The sequence below is a fragment of the Lissotriton vulgaris genome, chromosome 2_1 (genome assembly GCF_964263255.1).
Source record: "Lissotriton vulgaris chromosome 2_1, aLisVul1.2, whole genome shotgun sequence".
Classification (NCBI taxonomy): domain Eukaryota; kingdom Metazoa; phylum Chordata; class Amphibia; order Caudata; family Salamandridae; genus Lissotriton; species Lissotriton vulgaris.
In genome coordinates, this window is record NC_141687.1 from 115,056,385 (window position 1) to 115,078,819 (window position 22,435).

The 22,435-nt window shown below is 47.0% G+C and overlaps 1 protein-coding gene across 1 annotated transcript in view; it reads left to right on the plus strand.

Moving 5' to 3' along the window:
- The window catches only part of LOC147729663 (tricarboxylate transport protein, mitochondrial-like), a 256,901-nt gene that overhangs the window by 210,643 nt on the left and 23,823 nt on the right, over positions 1–22,435 (plus strand). The window contains exons 5-6 of the mRNA XM_086954545.1: positions 6,327–6,411; positions 20,644–20,748. Coding sequence (XP_086810671.1) covers positions 6,327–6,411; positions 20,644–20,748 — 190 coding nt within the window. The remainder of the gene's footprint in view (positions 1–6,326; positions 6,412–20,643; positions 20,749–22,435) is intronic.

The window sequence follows — 22,435 nt, forward strand, 5'->3', positions numbered from 1 at the left end:
AGATCTCGAGGTTCAGGTCAGGGAGCCTTTAAATTATGCTGCCGCCATCCTAGGCCATCCTAGGCCACAACCTATCTTCCTCCTGTCTATTGATGTAAGATGTTGCAGTTCTCTGACAACAACTGGGCTGCTAGACCAGAGTGAAGCAAATGTCGGGAGAGCTGAAAGAATTACCTCCAGCTGTCTCCTCCTATATTAGCACGGGACCATAGCCTTTGGATCTGCTGGGATCCCACCCTAGCTCCTCCACCTCACTGATGTCAGAATCAAGGGTTTAGGAGGGGACTTTGGAAACTCCTTCATAAGGGGTCATGTATCAATCATCATCACAGCTCCTGTCATTTCTTGACGCATCCGGAATCTGCAGTGACATATCCTGACAAGTTTGGGCTTCAATGACGTAGGCTAGGTCTTGTGAGTTTGTTGAGGTATGTTCTAGCTAGGGTAACCAGAAACGAAACCAGAAACTAATTTCTGGTAAATTCACTTGGAATTTGCAGCTATACTGCTAAAGTTGGATAATGCAGCAACAGCAGTCCCATAGTGTAATCGTAGATCATCTGAACTCTTTGTTTGGCAGAGTAAACAATCCAAAGTCAGTATAGAATTTTGCACCAATTAGTACTTGATCCTGTGATGACCAAAGGAGAGTCTTTCTTAGATTCCCCTATTGCAAAACCTTTAGATGCTTTGTGAAAATATTCATATGGAAATAATGCCCTGTAGATCAATGGCAGCAAGATAATATCTACAATCATGGCCATGATTTATTGAAATGTATGCATCCTTAGATGACTCGTCTTTACCCAAGTATTTAACTTTTTGAGTTACAGGAATGGCCTGTAATCTCCTGATGCCTTTTGTTCTAAAAACATTAATAGAAAACATTCTAGTTCTATTTTCTGCTGGAGGGACTGGAATGGCTGCTCTTTTGTCCAATAAGGCGTTCTCTGTTCCACAGAACTTCCCTTTTGATAGGTTTCTTAGGAATGGCTGACCCCCTGAGTCTGAAGGCAAGGCATCACATGTTATCCATTAGCCTCTACTGACAACACCCCATACCCATAGATCTGTGACTGTCTTCGGCCAAATCCTGTGAAAGTTCATTGTACTTTTCCCCACTGATCATGAATTGGGAGAATGCGAGTAATAATGATACTTATATTTGAAAGATCTGGTTGGAATCCAGATTTTTGAACCGTGGCTGATCTCTTGGGTGTGAAGAATTGGACCTTCCTTAATTCTTGCTGGGCTCTTGAATGACAAAGGTCCACCCTTATAGGGCAAGGTACATTTTCTGTCCTTAAAGGAGTTCATGCTCATTGAATCTATTTGATCCCCAAAGCTTCTAGCCTTCAAACGGGATCTTAAAAAAGAATGACTTCTCTGAAAAACCTGTTGTCCAGTCTGTCATCCAGATATTTTTCCTGACTAAAACTGCAACCTCTGCAGCTCCAACTGTTGATTTTATGATTTCTGACTACACATCAGCAAGGAATTTATGCATCTGGTTCCATTTGAACTAATCCTTCCAGAAACCTTGCCCTCTTGATTCGCTACTGACAGACCCTGAAAATCCCTAAATAGTCCTGAGAAGTGTACGTCACTTAGGTAGCAGCCTCAAGTGTTAAGATGGTGGGTGCAAACTTTTCCTTTAGGTCGCTCAACTTTCCTTTTTCCTGTTTCCTGTCAGCCTGTGGTCAGTCCTCTGGATTCATTGTACTCCTTCCAATCAAAGAGGCCAGAATTCCTACTGCGTGGACGTTATGAGATATGAGTTTCTCTGCACACTTATACTCTTATGTATTCTGCAGGAACCTAGGAATGGTAGATTGATTCACCTCTTTTTACTGCCTGAAAATTAGCTCTTTAATTTCCTTGTGAATAGAAATTGAGGAGGTTTCACATACTCGGGGTGGGGGGAGGGTGCGAGGAGAGGGATGATTCTCTGCTTCCTTCTCATCTGGCAATGGATCAGATCATATTCTCCCATGTGATCAAGAAGTTGTGCTAGCTCCTCTCTTGTGACATTTTCCTGAAGAAGTATTCCGAACCTCCCCCCAGATAGAAAATGAAACGATAAACAGATTCCTTGGTTTTGTCAACCTGGACGACTTCTCCTTCTCCCCTGAGTTAGTAACCAATCCATTCGACACTGCCAGTTCGATAATTTGCTTGACCTAAGAGGCAGATAAAAGCTCCAGGCTTCCTTGGGATCACGATCTAGAACCCCTAAATCTGCTGTTCTCTGGCTCACCATCCTCCCAGCTAGCATCAGAGTACTCTGAGAAAGCACACCTACTCTTTTGTCTCTTCTTGCCTTCCATTATACTGTGAGACACAGGGTCTGGGCCCTAGCTTCCGGAGTTAGAGTCCAGGACCTTAAGCACCTAGCTACAGATGACTCCAGAATCATAAAGGATAAGTGCTGGTCAGGAAATATATACCCCATCCAGCTAAACAGCCAGTTAGCTCAAAGGAGCTTACTTGTTATCACAAATTCAGTGCTAGGAATTAGTTCTAGACTTTCCCTACTACAAAATCCAATTAAATGCCCCTTATAAACCATACATCTCACCCACGAGAGGGAAGCAAATCCTAGCTGGCACCATTCCGTTTTATGACCTCTTTCAAGGCTTTCCGTGGTCTCCCGTTGACCACCACTCGAATGCGTCTCACATGTCACCTCAGTCTGGAAGCATACTTTCTGCACATGTGCAGTCTGTCAGACGCAGTCTTAACTGGCTGGCGTCTCCTGTGGCTTTTTTGAGTGAACGCGACCCATCAGCCATCCTGGAAAATGCGCTGCTGAAGGGTCCACCGGTCCCACCTGGCGGATGCTCAATCTTAATCAGTCTTCTCCTGATGCACTGTAGACGCTGACCAAGTATATCTGAAAGAGACTCGTTAGTGATAGATTCCTTACCTTAGAATATCCCCAGGCCTCCGCAGTACCCCTGCTCGTTGGTAGGCGGCGTCGTACGGCTCCGCGTCCGTCGCTGGCGTTGTTAGCGCCGAGATGATGTCACAGCGACTACTTAGGCACCACCCACGCGCGCGGACGTCTGTTCTTTATTTTTCTGTGCCAGCAAACGCAGATCCGGTTAGAGCACGTACCCGAGTCACTTTTTGACTAACTTTTTGTCTCTCCTCCTTTTGAGTCTTTGACTCCTGGTGCCAAGCAGGAATACCTGGGTTTAAATCCTGGGAGGCCTGTTGCCGTACAATGTTGGTGGCCGACCCCCTTGGCGTTTGTCTCTACTGTCTGGAGCGCGACCATGACTCTTGGTCATGTACCGACTGTCTGGCCATGGCTCCGAAGGCTTTGCGGGAGCGGGCCCGAAAGCTGCTGGAAGCCAGCTAGTCGTCTCGGCACCGTTTGAGGTCCAGGGGTCGCTCAAGGGACTGTCTGCGGAGCCATCATCATTGCTCCTCGGGGTCAAAGACTTCGCCCTCGGAAGCTGACGTCACAAGAAGTAGTCGAAGTAGCGTGTTCGCTCTCTGGCGTCCCCCCGTCGGTCTTCGGATGCGGACGAGGGGGCCAGGGGTCCTTCCCCTGCGGCTCCGTTGGAACATGGGAGTCCCGCGTCCTACCCACCTTATCTGGGTCTGTAGGCGACTCTGGCCCAGTTGCAAGAGTTTCCAGCCGGCTCCGTCGTCGGCGCTGAGGCAGCTCCGGCCCGACACCGCAAGGTCCTCCGCCGGTGGCTCCAGCATGGTCCCTGTTTCGGGCAATTATGACCCAGCTTGGGACCCGAATTGGGGCATGGACCCGGATCGGCACCTGCCGGCGCCGTTCCCGACGCCGCTGGAGCATTTGTTACCCCAGTGCCTACCCCGCCACTGCCGCCTGTGCCTCGAGCCGTCGAGGAGGGGGATGACTGGGAGGGGTCGGATGACCCTCTTGCACGGCGTGCGAGTCTGAACTTGAGTGGGCGGAGGAATCGGAAGATGCAGGTGGGCTTGACCTCTCCTCTGAGCCGTGGTTTATGTCTCCTCCCGCTGTCATGGAGGAAGGCGCCACTTATTCTGTGGTGCTCCGTAGAGCAGCTGAGGCCCTTGACCTCGATCTGCCTACTGTCACTCATAAGACAAATCTCTGTACTGAAGTGCTTCAGCCGGCGGCAAGTTCTATGGAACCTCTGCTTCCGTTCAATGAGGTCTTGACGGACTTTTTGATGGACACCTGGTCTAGATCAGCCACCGGGGTTCCAGTGGATGAAACGATTGGCGTCTGAACTGGGACGTGGCACAAGGTCTCTTTCTGCAGTGGGGAGAGCCTTGGTTAGATCTATTCGCCATTACAATGTAATCAGTTCTGCGTGTTGGAATTTCCAAGGCGGCACTTGCTCTGTGACTCTTTTCATTGCAGGTGGAGCTGCGGTCTGTTGTACGCTTTTCTGCCTATACCACTTCTGCCCAGAGTGCTGAAGAAGATTCGGCGCGACCGGGCCCAAGTCATCCTTATGGCTCCGGATTGGGCACGAAGATACTTGTATCCCGAGCTGCTCAACATGACGATCGATCCCCTATCCGACTGCCTCTTCGAGAGGATCTTCTGTCGCAGCAGCAGGGAACGGTCCTCCACCTGAACCTGTCCATCCTCCACCTCCATGTGTGGAAATTGAGCGGCGACAGTTGACAGTTTTCGATCTTCCTCCCGAACTCTGTGATGTCATTCTGGCAGCCAGGCGTCCCTCCACTAAAATGGTATACGTCTGCAGGTGTAACACGTTTGTGGCATGGTGCACAGCTAAAGCTGTGGATCTCCTTTCTGCCCCTCTTTCCGAGGTCCTTCTGTTCCTTCTTTCTTTGGTCCAGCAGGGCTCAGCTCTGGGCACTATTAAAGGTTATCTTTCCCCCAACTCCTCCTTTCTACGGCTTCCAGATCAGACTTCTCTTTTTAAGTCCCCGGTTGTTAACCGTTTCCTGAAAGGCATTACGCACAGGTTTCCTCCGTTGCCATTCATAATGCCTCAATGGGACTTAAACCTTGTCTTGACATATCTGATGTGCGCTCCCTTTGAGCCCCTTCATAACTGTCCTTTACGTCTTCTCACACTATAGACGGCTTTCCTGGTAGCTATGACCTCTGCCAGAAGTTCCTTTTCTTCTAAACTTCCTTTCCTTTCTGTTCATCCGGACAAGGTGGTTTTAAGGGCCCATCCTTCTTTCTTGCCAAAGATTGTCACGCCATTCCATATCGGGCAGACCATCACTTTGCCCACCTTCTTTCCGCCTCCGCATCCTTCAAAAGAGGAAGAGAGGCTTCGCAGTCTGGACCCAAAACGTGCGCGCTCGTTCTATCTGAAGCGCACACAGCAGTTCCGGGTGAATGACCTGCTCTTTGTTGGCTACGTGGGCACCAAAAAAGGTCGGGCCGTGCACAAACAGACCATCTCTCAGTGGGTCGTTCTGTGCATCAAAGCATGTTACTTTTTGGCTAAGAAGGAGCCTCCTTTGGGACTGCGTGCCCATTCTACCAGGGCAACGGCAGCCACTGCTGCCTTGGGACACAGCGTTCCCTTGCAGGACATTTGTCAGGCAGCTACGTGGGCTTTCTTCACATGTTTACCAAACATTATTGCCTTGACAGTCTGGTCCGGAGATACGGCTTCTTTGGACGTTCTGTTCTCCGTGACTCTGGTGTAATCTTGTTCGCAGGGGTATCTATTCTAAGGTAAGGAAGCTATCGCTAACGTGTCTATTTCAGATGCACAAATTACTACTTGTGTAACGATATATCTGTGAGAGACATTAGTTAGTGATAGATTCCTTACTGCCCCGCCCATCCTCCCCATTCTGCGAACTGATTTCTAGGGTTAAGGTCATCCCTATCAGGGCCCTAGTTTCATGGCACCAGTGGTCGTTTTTTTGCATGGCTCTGCGTTTCTGGTGCGGAAAGTTGTGTACAGAACTGACGTCACGCGCATGTGTGGGGCCTAAAGAGAATCTTGAGAAGCAGAAAGAATGCGTAGGGCACTGTGTGTTGACCTAAGGGCACAGAGGTGGGAGAGATAGCGAAAGAAAAACGAATACCTATATTTCGTGCTGACATAGTGATGATATAAGTCTTTAAATGTATCACGAGCTGCAAGCACAGCAATGAAAGTATTAATGGCATTATCCATTTTGTAAAGTAAAGTGTTTAGATCCTCTAAAAATCTTACTGAATCGCAGATATATTTTGACATTGAAATATGACTTATTTTGTATTGTACGTGTGATTATAAATATAGTTTCTAAATAACTGTAAAATGTGATGCAGACAAATAATTTTTAAGAAAGTTGAATGTAATCTTGTGATGTTTGACTGTTGCACGCAGGTGAAGTTTATCCACGATCGGTGCTCACCCATGCCAAAATATCGAGGTTTCTTCCATGGAGTGCGAGAGATCGTCCGAGAACAAGGTATGCAACAGTGCCTGTTCCTTCCCTCGCCCTGCTTTCTTTACCAGACAGAAAGCTTAGATTGATCTACGGTAGCCAGGCTGGTACTATCAGGAAGGCTAAACAAAGATAGCCATAGAGTGCGTTAATAGGTCCCTAGAGATTGCAATAAGTTTTTTTTTAACAAGCGATCACATCGATCCGTGTTTCCCTTGAATTTTTCTGCTCTTCTCCAACTGCTGAACTGTTCTTTCTAGCACATGTTTTGATATTTCGACCACACTCTCATCGTTATGTTAGTCCTTTCTTTGTTTTATTTCTGTAGTTTACTGGTCTAGTTTTGTAGAGGTGGGTAGTGCTCGGGCAACCACACAGCCCTCTGTTCCCTTCCATTTATTTACTTCTAGACCTTATTCCTTCTGCAATACCAACTCCACCTCCCCTTTTTTGTTTTGTTTTTTAAAAAATTTCTTGAGGGGAACTAAACCTACCTCTCTCTCCCACGCCCTTCCTCCACTGACCTCACTTGCTCTTCGTTCATTAGGTCTTGCCTACGCAGCGCTTGTGCTTCATAGGGGGGACCTCTTGGAATCATCTGCTTTTGTCCCCAAAAACATGCACGCGTTGCATTGCTTTCAATGGCAACGGGTGCACGTTTGGCGATTCCCTTGCGGGAGCGAGCTTTGGCCCCACATGTTAGCAATTATCGCTCCTGGTGCTGCTCGCTCTCGCAAGGGAAACACTTTCACTTCTGCCGCCACTTGTTTTCTTTCAAATGGTCCTCCCTTCCATCTTTTGCAGGCTTCCTCTCCCTTGCTCACTTTGCAACTGGATTCAAGCTAGCCTGGCCGATGACGGCTGATTAGCCAGAAACCGGTCCCAGGATAGTGTCCGGTCCATTGAAGACATGGCTTGGCAGTTCGGGCTGGACTTTTCCCAGGAGGCAAATGGGTCAGACTGATTTGCATATGGCCTTGTCTGAACTGGGGTGGCAGAGTGAGGCAAATAATGATGATGGATTAAACCCAGATCAGTTGACTCTGGGTGAGTGCTTGCAATATTTAACACTCCGTCCATCATCCCCTTTGGTTTTGCTTTATTCACTGGATTCAAGCTAGCCTGGCTGATAATGGCTGATTAGCCAGAAACCGGTCCCAGAATGCTTGTTTCCAGTCCAGGGAAGACATGGCTTGGCAATTCAGGCTGGATGGACTGTTACCATGAGGCACAAGGTCAGACTGATTTGCAAATGGCCCTGTTTGAACTGGGGTGGCGGAGTGAGCTAAAGAATGATGATGGATTAAACCCAGATTAGATGACAGGGGGCGAGTGCTTGCAATGTTCAACACTCTGTCCATCATGCTCTTTGGTTTTGCTTTCCTCTCCCTGAGCACAATGTTCTCCATCTCACATGCATGTTTGCATTGATCTCTATGTATTTATTCTTTTATTGATTTATGCAGGAGTTTTATATACCGCTAAGGTATCGGAGCGCCTTACAATTATTGTGACGATGACAGATGCATTTTAGCAAACTACCCACAACTCTTTAGAGAGATCACAACCTCTCCTTTTTTTAAAGTTCTACCTCTGTAACCTCACAATACCTATTCTTCTCTCCCTCAGCTCACACGCCCACACCAACCCTCCGCATGAAGGCACATACCTCTTTCACTAAAGATCACACCCGACTCCTAACAATCTAATCTACCCCATTAAAAAATCTAGTAAATGCACTGAATGTTTTTTTGGTTGGGCCCACTAACCATACAATACCCAATAGACGTCCACCCGCGTAGTACCCCGACTCGAGCCCAGCCTGAGTGGGTGGGTCAGGCGCTGGTACGAGGGTGTCAGGCGCTGGTATGAGGGTGTCAGCAGCTGGGGTGGGGGTGATAACAGGCTCCTCAGGCTTGCTCTCCGTGTCAAGGGCTCCACTCCGGCTCACTCTGACTCCCCCCCTCTTCAGGGGAATTTGTTTTAGGAGCAACAGGGTAAGATACACTTCAGCCGTCACGTGACCAGGGCAGGACAACCAGGTTTTACCGTAATGTGTAGAATTACCGGGCCCGCCTGTAGCGACAGCTTAGTGTGTGGGAGGAGGACAGGGGAGCGCGCTGGGGCGATACTCCCTCCCGGTGTTCAGGTGGAAAGTTTAGGGAGTGCCACGAGATACAACGGCTGCACGGGTCCTGGGACTGTGCACATAGCTGTCCCAGAGATGGGTGCTAATGGAGGGTGGTGCTTCATGGGTCCTGCTGCTGCCACCATTCCAAATCTATTTCAAGGACTTCGAGAATAAAGGTGAACCTTTATGGAGCAAGTAAAAAAGCACCATTGAGTTGCGTGGGCTGCAAGCAATTATATTAAACTCAGGACGAGACATGTTTATATAAATAAAGGATACACGTTAAATGAGCACATCCTAAAATTAGGGATATAGCTGCAAAGTAAGAGTATGCATTTAGAGCCAGAAGACAGAACAGTGCGAGCCGTCATAGTATTTTACTGGTGTGACCATGCTTTATGCTCTTTTATACCCAGGCCGGTAAAAAAATATTGAATTCAGCCCAAAGCAGGTACTTTTACCCTCTTCCATAATAATTGTTTACATTAGAAACTCACTTGATAAAATGGCTCTAGAGCTGTGCGAATGAACACAATTTATGTAAACCAAGACAGATTTATGTTAAAAATGAAAACAGGATTTTTGAGTTTCAATAAAGTAATTTACAAATACCATGGCACAGTCCTTCCAGAAATTCAAACCATGAACAAATGACTGTCATTTTCCTAATAAAAGTTGGTAACTCTAGATAGGGGATTAGTATAATGCTATTATGAAGATAAACAGCGCCTGACAAGAACAAGCATTGGCCTAGCCAATAGGTCACGTCTTCGGGACCTTATAAGTGTTTAGCCATGCAACAGTTAATGTTGTTGCAGTAAGCATATTGTGCTGCATAACCAAATACTTTTAAGGTCCCAAAGGCAAGACCTATTGGCTACGCCAATGCTTGTTGTTTTTTTTGCTCCCTCCTTTATCCTCATTTTGGTCCCCGTTTTATTCCCAGTGCTGTTTCCTCAATAACTGTTTCTTTGTCTACATTTATTCACCTTTTAGTTTAGCGGTACCGTGACCTTAGAACTAGAAAACGACTTCACACTTTTGCCTTTAAAAAAAAAAAACACACACACACACCTACATCTACACACTTACACCTACACCCACACACACACACACCTACACACACACACCTACACCTCTTTGTATCATCCTCCTATTTCCTACATTGGATTTGCCAGTGTGTTTAGGGATTTGTTTTCTTAATTGAATACTACTCTGAAATTTGCAAGTGTTTTGCTCAGTCTTCATGAATTATCCGCTGTCAGTGATAAACTGCCATTGTTTCGACCGGAAAACATTTTCCCTTTCCTCAAACGAAGAAAAGAGAGCCTCTCTCTTCCTCCTTTTGATGCTTCCTCGATCTGATTGCTAAAAAGAGAAATGTTCCAAATCTTGTAAGGTAGTTTTAAAAATGTGATTATTGGGTTATTTTCCCCTAAGCTCAAATCTTGCACTGTTCCCATACTTCTTTCCACTGATTTACATATAAACAAGCATTTGCAATGCAATAGGTCTCGCATTAGGAAAGTTTGAGCTATTGGTATTGTAAATGACAAAGCTAATATTTATGTGTTGGTTTTGAAAATAGCGAAATGAATAGCTTTGTCATTTACAATGCCAATAGTTTTAACTTTCGCAAATGTGACACCTATAGCATTTGTAATGCAATATGTGTTGCATTTACGTGATTTAGATGTATTGATATTACAAATAACAATGGCTTTTATTTTTTTAAATCATTAATACTTACATAAAAGTTATTGAGGGTGCAGAGTGTGTGAGGGTGCAGGGTGTGTGAGGGTGCAGGGTGTGTGAGGGTGCAGGTTGTGTGAGGGTTCCGGTGTATGAGGGTGCGGGGTGTATTGTGTGTGGTCTAAAGTAGTGTGAGGGCCTGGAGTGTTTGAGGGCGCAGGGTGTGTGAGGGTGCAGTGTGTGTGTGTGTGTGCATAGTGTGCGGTCTAAAGTAGTGTGAGGGTGCAGTGTGTGTGGCCTAAAGTAGTGTGAGTGCATAGTGTGTGAGTACATAATATGTGAGTGCAGTGTGTAAGGGCGCAATGTGTGAGTGGGCAGTGTGTGAGGGCACAATGTGTGAGGGCATAGTGTAATGAGAGAGCAATATACTTATATACTTATATACTGGATATATAGCAGGTGTTTTCAATTATGTGTAAGTTGTTATTTTTTTTAAACAAGGGATATGAGTGAAGTAATAATGAGTGCGGTAAACAAACAGGGGTGCAGTGTGTGAGAGTGTAGTGTGTGAGAGTGCAGTGTCTGAGGGTGCAGAGTGTCTGAGGGTGCAGAGTGTCTGAGGGTGCGGGGTGTGTGAGGGTGCTGGGTGTGTGAGGGTGCGGGGTGTGTGAGGGTGCAGTGTGTGTGTGTGTGCATTGTGTGTGGTCTAAAGTAGTGTGAGGGTGAGGGGTGTGTGAGGGTGTGAGGGTGCGGTGTGTGTGTGTGGTCTAAAGTAGTGTGAGGGTGCAGTGTGTGTGGCCTGAAGTAGTGTGAGTGCACAGTGTGTGAGTGACAGATGAGAGGGAGCGAGGGCGGTGAGAGGAGAGAAAAATAAGTGGTGAGATGAAGTAGAAAAGGCAGGTGAGCTAGAAAGGGAGGTTCCTTCAAAGACAGGCGAGACGGTGGAGGAGTGTGAGATACGGGAGAGCAGAGTGGAGAGAAACGGTTCGTGGAGTAGATACCGTGTGCCCTGTTAGAGCAGGGTATGCTGCGGGGAGGGTGGTGGATGTGTTCTCACCAATCAAAGGCTAGCGTGAGCCGCAAGGTATATGCTTATTAGGATGGTGCGTGAGAGAGATAACGTGCGGCCATTAAAAACTAGTAATGCGCGCTCTGTGCTGGGGGAGGGGGAGGGCCATTAAAGGAAGGGGGCGGAGAGGAGCCTGTGTGAAATGCTACAAAGTTAAAATCTCATCTTTACCCTATTATTAAAACTTTACTTTCATGGTACACATGTAAGTCTGTAAATACAATGCAATAAATACAGCTAGGTTTGATTAAAAAAATGCAGACAGAAGGTCTGCTATAGTGTGATGTTTCGGTGACAAATCCAGCACTTGAGAAAGGAAAGTAGGATACGTTAATAAAAAGCTACGTAGACAAGCGACACAGATTGTAATCTATTTGGAGGCTGCATCTGTGGGATGCAAATTAACCACAGCAGGATGCTAAACTTGTGCTGGCACGTAGGAAGTGAAAAAAAAGCATCAACAACTACAGCATGGTAAAAGACATGTTACTTTATATTTGTGTAACTAGTGGCTATGTAAAACTGTGCAATACTTTAGGTTTGAGTTAGCACAATATACAATAGCCCAAAAACCAAATAAAAATAAAAACCTAAAATGCTGCAAAGGTAAACTATGATTTTTCCCTCTAGGGTGACAGTAAAAACAGAGAGCCCGATCTGCACATGTTGCAGCACCTACTTGGACCAGGCACACTTAAAGCCCTAAAGTAAAGTCTAGTGCGAATAATAATTAAACATATGGAAGGCATTCGCAACTAATAAAAACACTCCCAAGGCACAAATAAACTAAAATGTAGGTTTTAGCATAGTGTGCCAATAACAGCTTTAAAGTACTCGAGCTGTGTGTGTGTGTGTGCCCGGGAAGCAGCCGGAGCAGGAGTTGCCATACAGGATGGGTGGGGGTTACCTGAATCACTTTTTGGCTAATGACGTTGCGCGCTTGACCAGCAGCAAAGTGATTCGATATATTAGTGCAGCGCATGAACAACTTAAATTTTTTTTAAATAACACCTACAAGCAGCAATGCATATGTAACACAGGTAAAATAACACCTACAAGCTACTATGACTATTGGCTTTATCAATGGTTGCCACAGCACAAAAATTTTGAAAAAACGAAGCTCCCTTTGGCCCGGTATCATTTTCCTAACGCGTTGTGCTTTGTGCTTTGCATTGTGCTGACATTTGTGCTCACTGTACTGCCTGCTGTGCGCTGTTTATGCCGCTTAGCATTTTGTTTAATAGGCGTGTCATTTCACTTTGCCAGCGCGACTCTGCTGCTCTTCGACTTTTCCCCAAACGCCCTCATTGTGCTTTGTGCTGATTTGTTGTGTATGCCGACTTGCATATTATTTTATTTCTGTGTCTTTCCACATTGCCAGCGCGACTTTGCTGATCTTTTCCACTCTTCCCCCAAGCGCCCTCCATTTTGTTGTTGTTGTCCTGTAACCTAGCCCGCCCCGCCTCCCAGCTGAGACGCCCTCGCCCCTCCCCTTCCACCACCCATATATGACAGTTGCTCCCGCGCGCAGCGTTCACGCGCAGCGTCCGCGCCCAACCCGCGCCGAAGGTGCGCCAAAGGTAAGCCCGTCTACGCCCGTCCGCGCCTGGACCGCGCCCAGCGCCAGACCCCCTGCCCCTCGCGCTGCCCAGCCCCCCCGCGTTTCCTACGATGCCGCCACCCTCCTAGCCCTTAACCCCGGCCGCGCCCCCAACTGCTTCCAAGCCGCTCCTGGACGCACCCATGGACCGTTCACCTGCCGATCCTGCAAATTTAGCGGCACTGACAACATCCCCGCTAAGACCACTCCACAGACTCCCGACCCCAACCACCTAGAATGCATCCTCCTCAACACCCGATCGGTCCACAGACACGCCATCGACCTCTGGAATCTACTAGACACCATCTCTCCAGACGTCGCCTTCCTAACAGAAACATGGATGAACGCTTCCTCCGCCCCTGACATCGCCATTGCCATCCCAGAAGACTATAAGATCACACGCAAGGACCGCACCGACCATACAGGAGGAGGAATAGCTATCGTCCACAAGAAATCAATCCGCATCTCAACCAGCTCGGACACCAACCTCGCCAACTCTGAACACCTTCATTTCCAGATCCACATCGACCCCAAGACCACACTCAGAGGCACCCTCCTCTACAGACCACCAGGACCCCGCGCAAAATTCAGTGAAGACATCACGGACTTCATCACCCCACACGCGCTCCCCTCCAAAGACTACATCCTTCTGGGAGACCTCAACTTCCACCTTGAAAAGATCATCGACCGCAACACTGCCACCCTCTTGGACAACCTAGCCAACCTCGGACTTAAACAACTGGTCACTACCCCCACCCACATCGCAGGCCACACACTCGACCCAATCTTCACCTCCAGCAACCACGTCTCCTTCAGCCACACCACAGATCTCCTCTGGACTGACCACAGCTGCGTTCACTTCACCTACAACAAGCCGAAACCCATCAACCACCTCCAACCAACTCTACAAAGAAACTGGAACAAAATCACCACGGATCAGATCTCCACATCGCTCCTTCGAACCTCCCCAGCCCTCTCCTCTAACGCCAACGAAGCCGCCTCCAACCTCACCCTTTGGCTATCCAACACCGCCGACACCTTAGCACCACTGAAAAAACGTCAACACAAACTTGGCAACAAGAAGGCTTCATGGTTCAACGATGACCTCAAAAAGTCCAAGAAACTGTGCCGCTCCCTTGAAAAGGCCTGGAAAAAAGACCCAACCACCATCACCAAGGACGCCTTCAAAAGCGCCACCCGCACTCACCACCAACTGATCCGAAAAGCCAAGAAAACAGCATTCAAGGATCGACTCGACAACAACGCCCACAACAGCAAGGAACTTTTCAACATCGTCAAGGAATTTTCCAACCCCTCGACCAACTCCAACGACATCACCCCCTCTCAAACCCTCTGCGATTCTCTAGCCTCTTTTTTTCACAACAAGATTGCTGACATCCACAACAGCTTTGACAACCAACCCGGAAGCCAACCCACCCTACCACCAGCTGACCATCCTCCCCCCGTTAACACCCTTAACGCCTGGAACCCAATCTCCACTGAGGACACCATCCGCCTGATGAATTCCATCCACTCTGGATCCCCCACAGACCCATGCCCTCACCACATCTTCAACAAAGCAGACTCCGTCATAGCACCGCACCTCCGAGACGTCATCAATTGCTCCTTCAACTCCGCCACCTTCCCGGAAGACTGAAAACACGCTGAACTCACCGCCCTTCTGAAAAAACCCACAGCGGACCCCACCGAACTCAAAAATTACCGCCCCATCTCGCTTCTTCCATTCCCGGCCAAAGTCATCGAGAAAGCTGTCAACAACCAGCTCGCCACCTTCCTCGAAGCCAACAAATCCCTCGACCCCTCACAATCTGGCTTCCGAGCCAAACACAGCACTGAGACCGCCCTCATCGCAGCAACAGACGACATTCGAACTCTACTGGACAATGGAGACACAGTCGCCCTCATCCTCCTCGACCTCTCGGCAGCCTTCGACACAGTCTGCCACAGCACCCTTCTACAGCGCCTCAAGGACATCGGAATCCAAGGAAAGGCTCTGGAATGGATCACCTCGTTCCTCACCGGAAGAACCCAGAGAGTCCGCCTCCCACCATTCAAGCCCGAGCCCTCTGAAATCATCTGCGGCGTACCACAAGGATCCTCACTCAGTCCCACCCTCTTCAACGTATACATGAGCCCCCTCGCGGCCATCGCCCGCCAACACAACCTCAACATCATCTCTTACGCGGATGACACTCAACTAATCCTATCTCTCACCAAGGACCCCAGCACCGCTAAAACTAACCTACACGAAGGAATGAAAGAAGTCGCCGAATGGATGAAACAAAGCCGTCTGAAACTGAACTCAGACAAAACAGAAGTCCTCATCTTAGGTAATTCCCCCTCTGCATGGGACGACTCCTGGTGGCCGGAAGCCCTCGGAAATGCTCCCATCCCGACAGACCACGCACGGAACCTTGGCGTCATCCTGGATTCTTCACTCTCAATGAACAGACAAGTCAGCGCCGTATCCTCTTCCTGCTTTAACATTCTTCGCATGCTCAGAAAAACATTTCGCTGGATCCCCACCGAAACAAGGAAAACAGTCACCCACGCTCTAGTCACGAGCCGACTGGACTACGGAAACACCCTCTACGCAGGTACCACCGCTAAACTCCAGAAGAAACTACAACGAATCCAAAACGCCTCAGCCAGGCTCATACTAGACATCCCACGCAACGAACACATCTCTGGTCACCTTAAAGACCTCCACTGGCTACCCGTCAACAAGAGAATTACTTTCCGACTGCTCACCCACGCACACAAATCACTCTACGACATCGGACCAGACTGCCTCAACTCTCGACTGTCCTTCTACACCCCCTCCCGCCAACTTCGCTCTTCCAGCCAAGCCCTCGCCACTGTACCTCGCATCAACAAGACTACCATGGGAGGCAGATCCTTCTCATTCCTGGCTGCCAAAACATGGAACTCACTGCCCGCTTACCTTCGCCTCACCCAGAATCACCTAGCGTTTAGAAAGCAGCTTAAAACGTGGATATTCGACAAATAATCCTCCTCCCCTTCCTAAGCGCCTTGAAACCCTCTGGGTATGTAGTGCGCTATACAAATTCTATGACTTGACTTGACTTATGGGCAACATTGTAGCATAAGGCAAAAGTTGCCGACTTTGGAGTTTACAAGAAAGAAGTTCGAATCATAGCGCAAATTCACAAAGAACCATAAACGTCTGGTTTCTGTAATCTAACTTGTGGCTATGTAAAACAGTGCAATACGTGAGGGCAAAGTTAGCACTGTATACAATTGCCCACAAAATAAATACAAATTAAAACCCAGAACTGCTACAAAGGTAAAATCGACTTTTCCCACTTAAGGTGACTGAAAAAACAACATTATCGGCACCCGTCGCAACACTTGCTTGGACCCGGCACTTTTAAAGCGCTAAGTAAAGTGTATCGCTCATAATGTGTAAACATGTACTAGATAAATGAATGCTACTTTGGAAAATCACGCATCCCACTGCAAAAATATGTTTGTACCTACAGAGGTGGAACTATAACCTATATTTGTGTTGGAGGGAAGAGCTAATAAAAAAAACTAGTACAGCAATAAGAGTTTTTTAATACTCCAATATATTTGCGCCTTCAGCCAATGTATTTTTTTTTTTCAAGTCAAAAGGCTGCTTTAAGTTTAAATCTAGCCAAGACCTTTTCGTCTAATTTTATATATGCAAATATTGTACTTATTTAAAAGGACTTTTTCAAATACACTAGTTAATTCCTCGCAGTACCCTTTTACAGTCCCACTTTTCTTCCACCCACTACGCCATACAGCAGTGGACAGCCCTCTTCAGCCATTGGCTAACTTCACCGTGAGCATGTTATGCAGGCCTCGCACAATGAGCACATCCACACAAAAGTAGCCCTCTTTAGTGCCAGGGGCTGCAGTGGCAAGATGTGCTTTTTGAAGAAAGGAAAAAAAAAAGTAGTGAACACATGTGTAGCAGCCATATGTGTGCGCCAGAGAGCTGTGTGTGTGCCAGAGAGCTGTGTGTGTGTGTGATGGATGCGTGTAAGCAGTATCTCCTACTTGTAAGGTGGACTCTGTGGGTGAGAGAAAATTAAGAGGAATGAAAGTGCTCCACCGCGGGTATATATAAGTGCGCACAAATGTACGTCTGTGCGTGAGCGTTAGCTCCTTCCCATAAGGTGTGCGTATTTGCACATGTTAGAAAATTGCCAACAATGGATGCCTTTTCTCGTTAGGGTGATGAGTGTAGACATGCATGAGTAGTTGAGCAGCCTGTAACATTTCTTACGGGTGCACGCAGTATCTCCATCCACATGAGAATGTGTTTGTGTGTGTATATGAGAGCAGTTAGAGCCCTTCCGTGTGAGGTGTATGCGTGCATGTGTGGGAGCAGTTTGTGTACTTCCTAATGAGAGTTGTGTGTAAAATAAATCGTAAATCATACGTTCTTATATAGCGCCTTTCACCGTAAGGTCTCAAGGCGCTTGCTTTGGGAACCCGTCATGGCTTTTCCCTGCAAGATAACCCCTCCTGGGCATCCCCAAGGTGAAAGCCAGGCATCCCATCACGGTGGGGCCGTAGTGGAGATTAAGCAAGCTATTGCCCAGAGTTGCAGAGTGTGAATCCATGATTCTAGTAGGCACTGAGGCGAGGATTATAGAGCCCGTGGACATTTTCGATATCAAGACCCTGCCGCGTCGGGAATTGAACCCTGGTCCTGGGTTTGGCCTCTGCGTCCGGGTCTGCCTCCTCTAACCGGTGAGCCACACTTCTCCACCTCCACATGTCATTGTGAAAGTGAAATGTGAGCAGCTGGTTTTAGTACTTGAAGTTGTGTGCATGTTTGAGTGAAAGAGAGACTAGCCTGTATTCATTCTAGTGAGGTGTGTGTGTGTGTGCATGCGTGCAGTTTGTGTACTTCCTAATGAGAGTTGTGTGTCTTCTATATGAGAGTGAAATGTGAGCAGTTGCTAGTAATTGAAGTTGTATGCGTGCCTGTGTGAAAGAGCGACCAGTCTGTATTCTTTCTAGTAACATGTGATTTTTGGAATGTGTGGGCGTGCAAAAGAGCGACCAGTCTGTATTCTTTCTAGTAACATGTGATTTTTGGAATATGTGGGCTTGCGCATGAGCAGTTTGTTTACTTCCTAATGAGGGCTGTGTGCCTGTGTCTGTATCTGTGTGGGAGTGACATGTGAGTAGTTCTGTTTGTACTTGTAAGGTGTATATGTTCTTGTAAATTTGTGTATGGTCGGTCTTCGCCCTTCACCGTGAGCTTTGCTTGCGTGTTTGTGTGCAAGATTGAAGGTTTGCGCATAACACTGCACCTGTAAGGCGCCCTGTGAGTGAAGGGTGGGGGCCATGGGGCGGGGATGGGGGCGTTCTGAGGAGAGAAACAGATTGCCTCAGTCGCAGACCAGCGAATTTCTCTCTGCACAAGTGACTTGGATTTAATTTCACGGTTGGACAAGTCATGTAGGGGCTGTGTGGGAGGACGATTGAGATGGAGGGGGGGGGGGCAGTGTACGTGGATGGATCGGCCTCTCCTCAGGTGGGCTGTGTAGGGGAATCGCGCAGTGCGGCGAGACAGTGTCGACTTCCAGGGGCAGATGAGAAACAGAGGAGACCTGATGGAAGATCAACTGAACGTTGCCGATAAGGAGCAGTGAGAGACAAGATAGAAAGGGAGGAGCCACAGGGGCTTAAAAAAAGCTGAGCAGGACAGGTAAGGGTGGGGACTGGAGCAAATTAACCTGGGGCAATACAGAGAGCAAGGGAAAGGGATGAGTGCTGAAAGTAAAAGAAAAAAAAAGCAGTGCAAGTGATCGGACGGAGGCAGAGGGGAAAGCACGGGAGATAACAAGCTCTCTGTATTGCTGTGACGGGGGCTGGGGAGCGCATTCATTTGAAGTCTGATACGGAGGTGGGTGAGCGGATTCCTTTGAAGTCTGATGCCGAGGCTCAGACAAATGGTGTTGGTGTGCGATGTGGCTGGTGATGTGCCCGCGCCTGGCTCACATGCACTGTACCCAAGCCGCAGTTTGGGTAGACTTTTGAAAGCCTTACTATAATCTCGCCAAACAAGTATTGCTAAAGCAATGCCGTAGACGAGACCTAAAAAGCGGACATATATCTGAAGTGAAGGAGCAGATTTACACAGGATGATTGGACCACCCTTGGAAATAAAAGACCAATGTAAACAGAAATAGTGGGACCTACCTGGGAACTAAAGGAACTCACTTGGTTTGCTACATAGAAAATAATGAAGAGAAAACATATCTTCCCAAGAAGAGAATGAAATATTACTCGTGCATAGAAACATCTGCCTCATTTACGCATGCAGGATTTTCAAGGTTTCCAGGAATGCTAACAAATGTTTTTTGTGAATTATATAAAAGTCCCAACACTTCTTAAAATTAAGCTGTTTGTCTAGGAGGTGGTTCTTGGAGACCGTGAACTCAAGAACACATTTTATCAGAAGCATGAAACGCCGAGTCAGCTTTGCTAACATTCCATTGCCTGAACTTATTTTACGACAGATTTGTGAGCGCCACCCTTAATCTTGAAGGCGCAAAGGCAAGAAACAGGCATCATATTATGCCCAGAGGGGGAGGTAGGTTCGAAAAGCCTGCGGGAAAAATAAATCAAGAGTTAGGCTGTGCATGGAGAACACTCACCAGTACTCCAGCCGTACAGACGCGTCAAAATTAAGTCTCCCTGTTGCTCTATGGGGAAGTTCGCCCTTTTCATTGTGAACTTCAAGAAACATACGGTACAGAAATACACGAGAACCAATCATTATAAACAGCTCAAGGGACCAAAAGTAATGACCGACTGCTCAAATAGTAATACCATTTTCATCAAAACTACCTCCACAATTAAAGAATTTTACTGTAGAATTTTAAACTCATCAAACTTTAGTGTTCCATTCTATGTGTCTGCCTCTTCTACTTGCTCTCAGGACAAATTTAACTGACTGTGGCTCGAGCTCACATTAACGCGGCAGGAGCATTAGCCCACTGACCTGCTTTACAACCACACGTTGCCTTCCGGAAGCCCGGCGATGAGACTGTAGAACCTACAACATATTTTAGCAGTTCATCCAGCATTTACTACTACAATCTTCTGTCTTTATATCGCGCTACGTTGCGGTTATCGCTGAGAGACAAAATAGAAAGGGTGGAGCCACGTAGGGCTTAAAAAAAGCTGAGCAGGACAGGTAAGGGTGGGAGCCGGAGTAAATTAACCTGGGGCAATACAGAGAGAAAGGGATAAGTGCTGAAAGCAAAAGGGAAAATAAAGCTGTGAAAGTGATCGGACGGAGGCAGAGGGGAAAGCACAGGAAACATGTAGACGAGATCTAACAAGCTCTTGGCATTGCTGTGGCGGGACGGGGCAACGCATTCCTCTGAAGTCTGATGCGGGGGCGGGGGAGCGGATTCCTTTTAAGTCTGATGCCGAGGCTCAGACAAATGGTGTTGGTGTGCGATGTGGCTGGCGATGTGCACGCACCTGGCTCACATGAACTGTACCTAATCCGCAGTTTGGGTAGACTTTTGAAATCCTTACTATAATCTCGCCAAACAAGCATTGCTAAAGCAATGCTGTAGACGAGACCTAAAAAGACATGTAATTCTTGCATTTCACCTGCATGCCATAGGCTGATTTTACATTGGTGTTGTCACAAAGCATTCAGATGTGTGGTGCATTAGTTTCAAGAGTTTGCCTTTTCACAGAGGCTACATTTTATTCTAGGTCTGCGTGGAACATATCAGGGAGTAACAGCTACGGTTCTCAAACAAGGATCCAACCAGGCCATCCGCTTCTTTGTGATGACATCCTTGCGGAACTGGTATAAAGGTAAATATAACATCAACATTATTATAGTACTCATTGTTGCCAATTAGAACTTCACAGGAAGTTGCTACTGTCACTGTACCTGGGCAGGAATTGATGGCGAGAGAGTAATTTTCTTCATTGGTGAATGGAAAAGTAATGGGGAGATAGAACGGAAAATGTGTGGCTGCTCATAAAGTAAAGATAAATGTAAAGCACTGAGGACCAGAGGAAATCATTGGTAAAGAAAGCATGTGACCTTTTAATCGATAAAATAAAAGTATGCAGTTTTGAAACTGTTGCCTAACCTAAGTGATGTTTGATATTACTGAATGAGAAAACGAGCTCTCGCAGGAAATTGGGTCCTCAAGGAGTAAGCATTTGCATCAGCACAAGTGGTACGGTGTTAACTGTCTACCATTGTGCTTTTTCGAATGTGCTTTACAGTATAGATATTGGTTTTGGAAATGGTTAACTATATAGCGAATTATGACGCCTGTGTCCTTGTTAAGCATTTTTGAGCCCGTGGCTGCAGTGCCAAGTAGGTCCACTGAATGGTTTGTAAATGCTCAAATGGCTGCTAAGTATTCCTTACTGACCACTGTGGGATGGCAATAACATTTCACAATATCTCTTTTGGACCTCTTTGCCCACCTGGCTTTGTCCATTGTCAATACTTTACTGATACCCGTACCTGCAGCGTGTGAAGGTCAGTTTACCATTGTGGCCATGCCCGAATAATTCATACTCCAGAAGAGAGGTCGGAAGCTGTTAGGGAACAGTCTGTGTGGAGGTTGGAGGAATAAAATATAGACACATCCATCAAAGGTAGGAGAATGCAACCGAGAAGGAAGTCTGCAAATAATTTAGAAAGGCAGAGCCCAAACAGACAACATGGAAACACAGATCACCAAGTGCTACGAAAGAGATCTGTAAAAACTATTGCAATTTGGGTCCAAGACGAGCTGTGGGTGCTTTGCTAAATAAGATGTCGTGGAGTATTGAGTACAGGTGCAGTGCTGCTTTAGTCCAAAAAGAAAATGTCCCTGTCCATGCTGTGAATAGGATAATGGATATCTCCATAGTGCCTTTATATTGATCACTCTGCTGGATTGTTTGGTTTTCCTGACTATCAGTTTATATTAGCAGGAAAATATATTGAAAATATATCATATGTTTATTCATTGTTCTAATATGGGTTAGTGGATATCTGGTGACCTTCTGCACAAATGGATACTCTCAGATTCATGTCCAGAGGCTATGGTCATGTGCCAGTAGATTCTGTGGCCTCTTTCTGCTGACCTTCAGTTGTTTGTCGTACATAAGTCATCTAGGTGGCTTCCATGGTGTTGGAGCTGATAGCCTTATTCATTCTTTCTTATTTGGGACTTTCATTGTAAGCTTATGTGCTCCCACAAAACCATTACTGAGGTTTCACTCAAATCCTGGGTTCCACTTCTTGATCAAGGCTGCATCTATCCACCAATTCTCTGGAGTCACTCAAAGATTCGTTAAGGGCTCAACTCTGTCTGGTAAATTCGCAACAGTTGTTGCCTCATTGAAAGTAGGTACGTCTGTCTCCTTGTTTTATGCTGCCCTGTGCTTTCCTCACTATATCTTTTGCAGGTGCTAGTCTTGCTTCTGTACATTTCAAGAAGTTGGCGGGTGGCAAACCCGCTGACTTTCATTCAGCTACTCCAATTTTAAAATA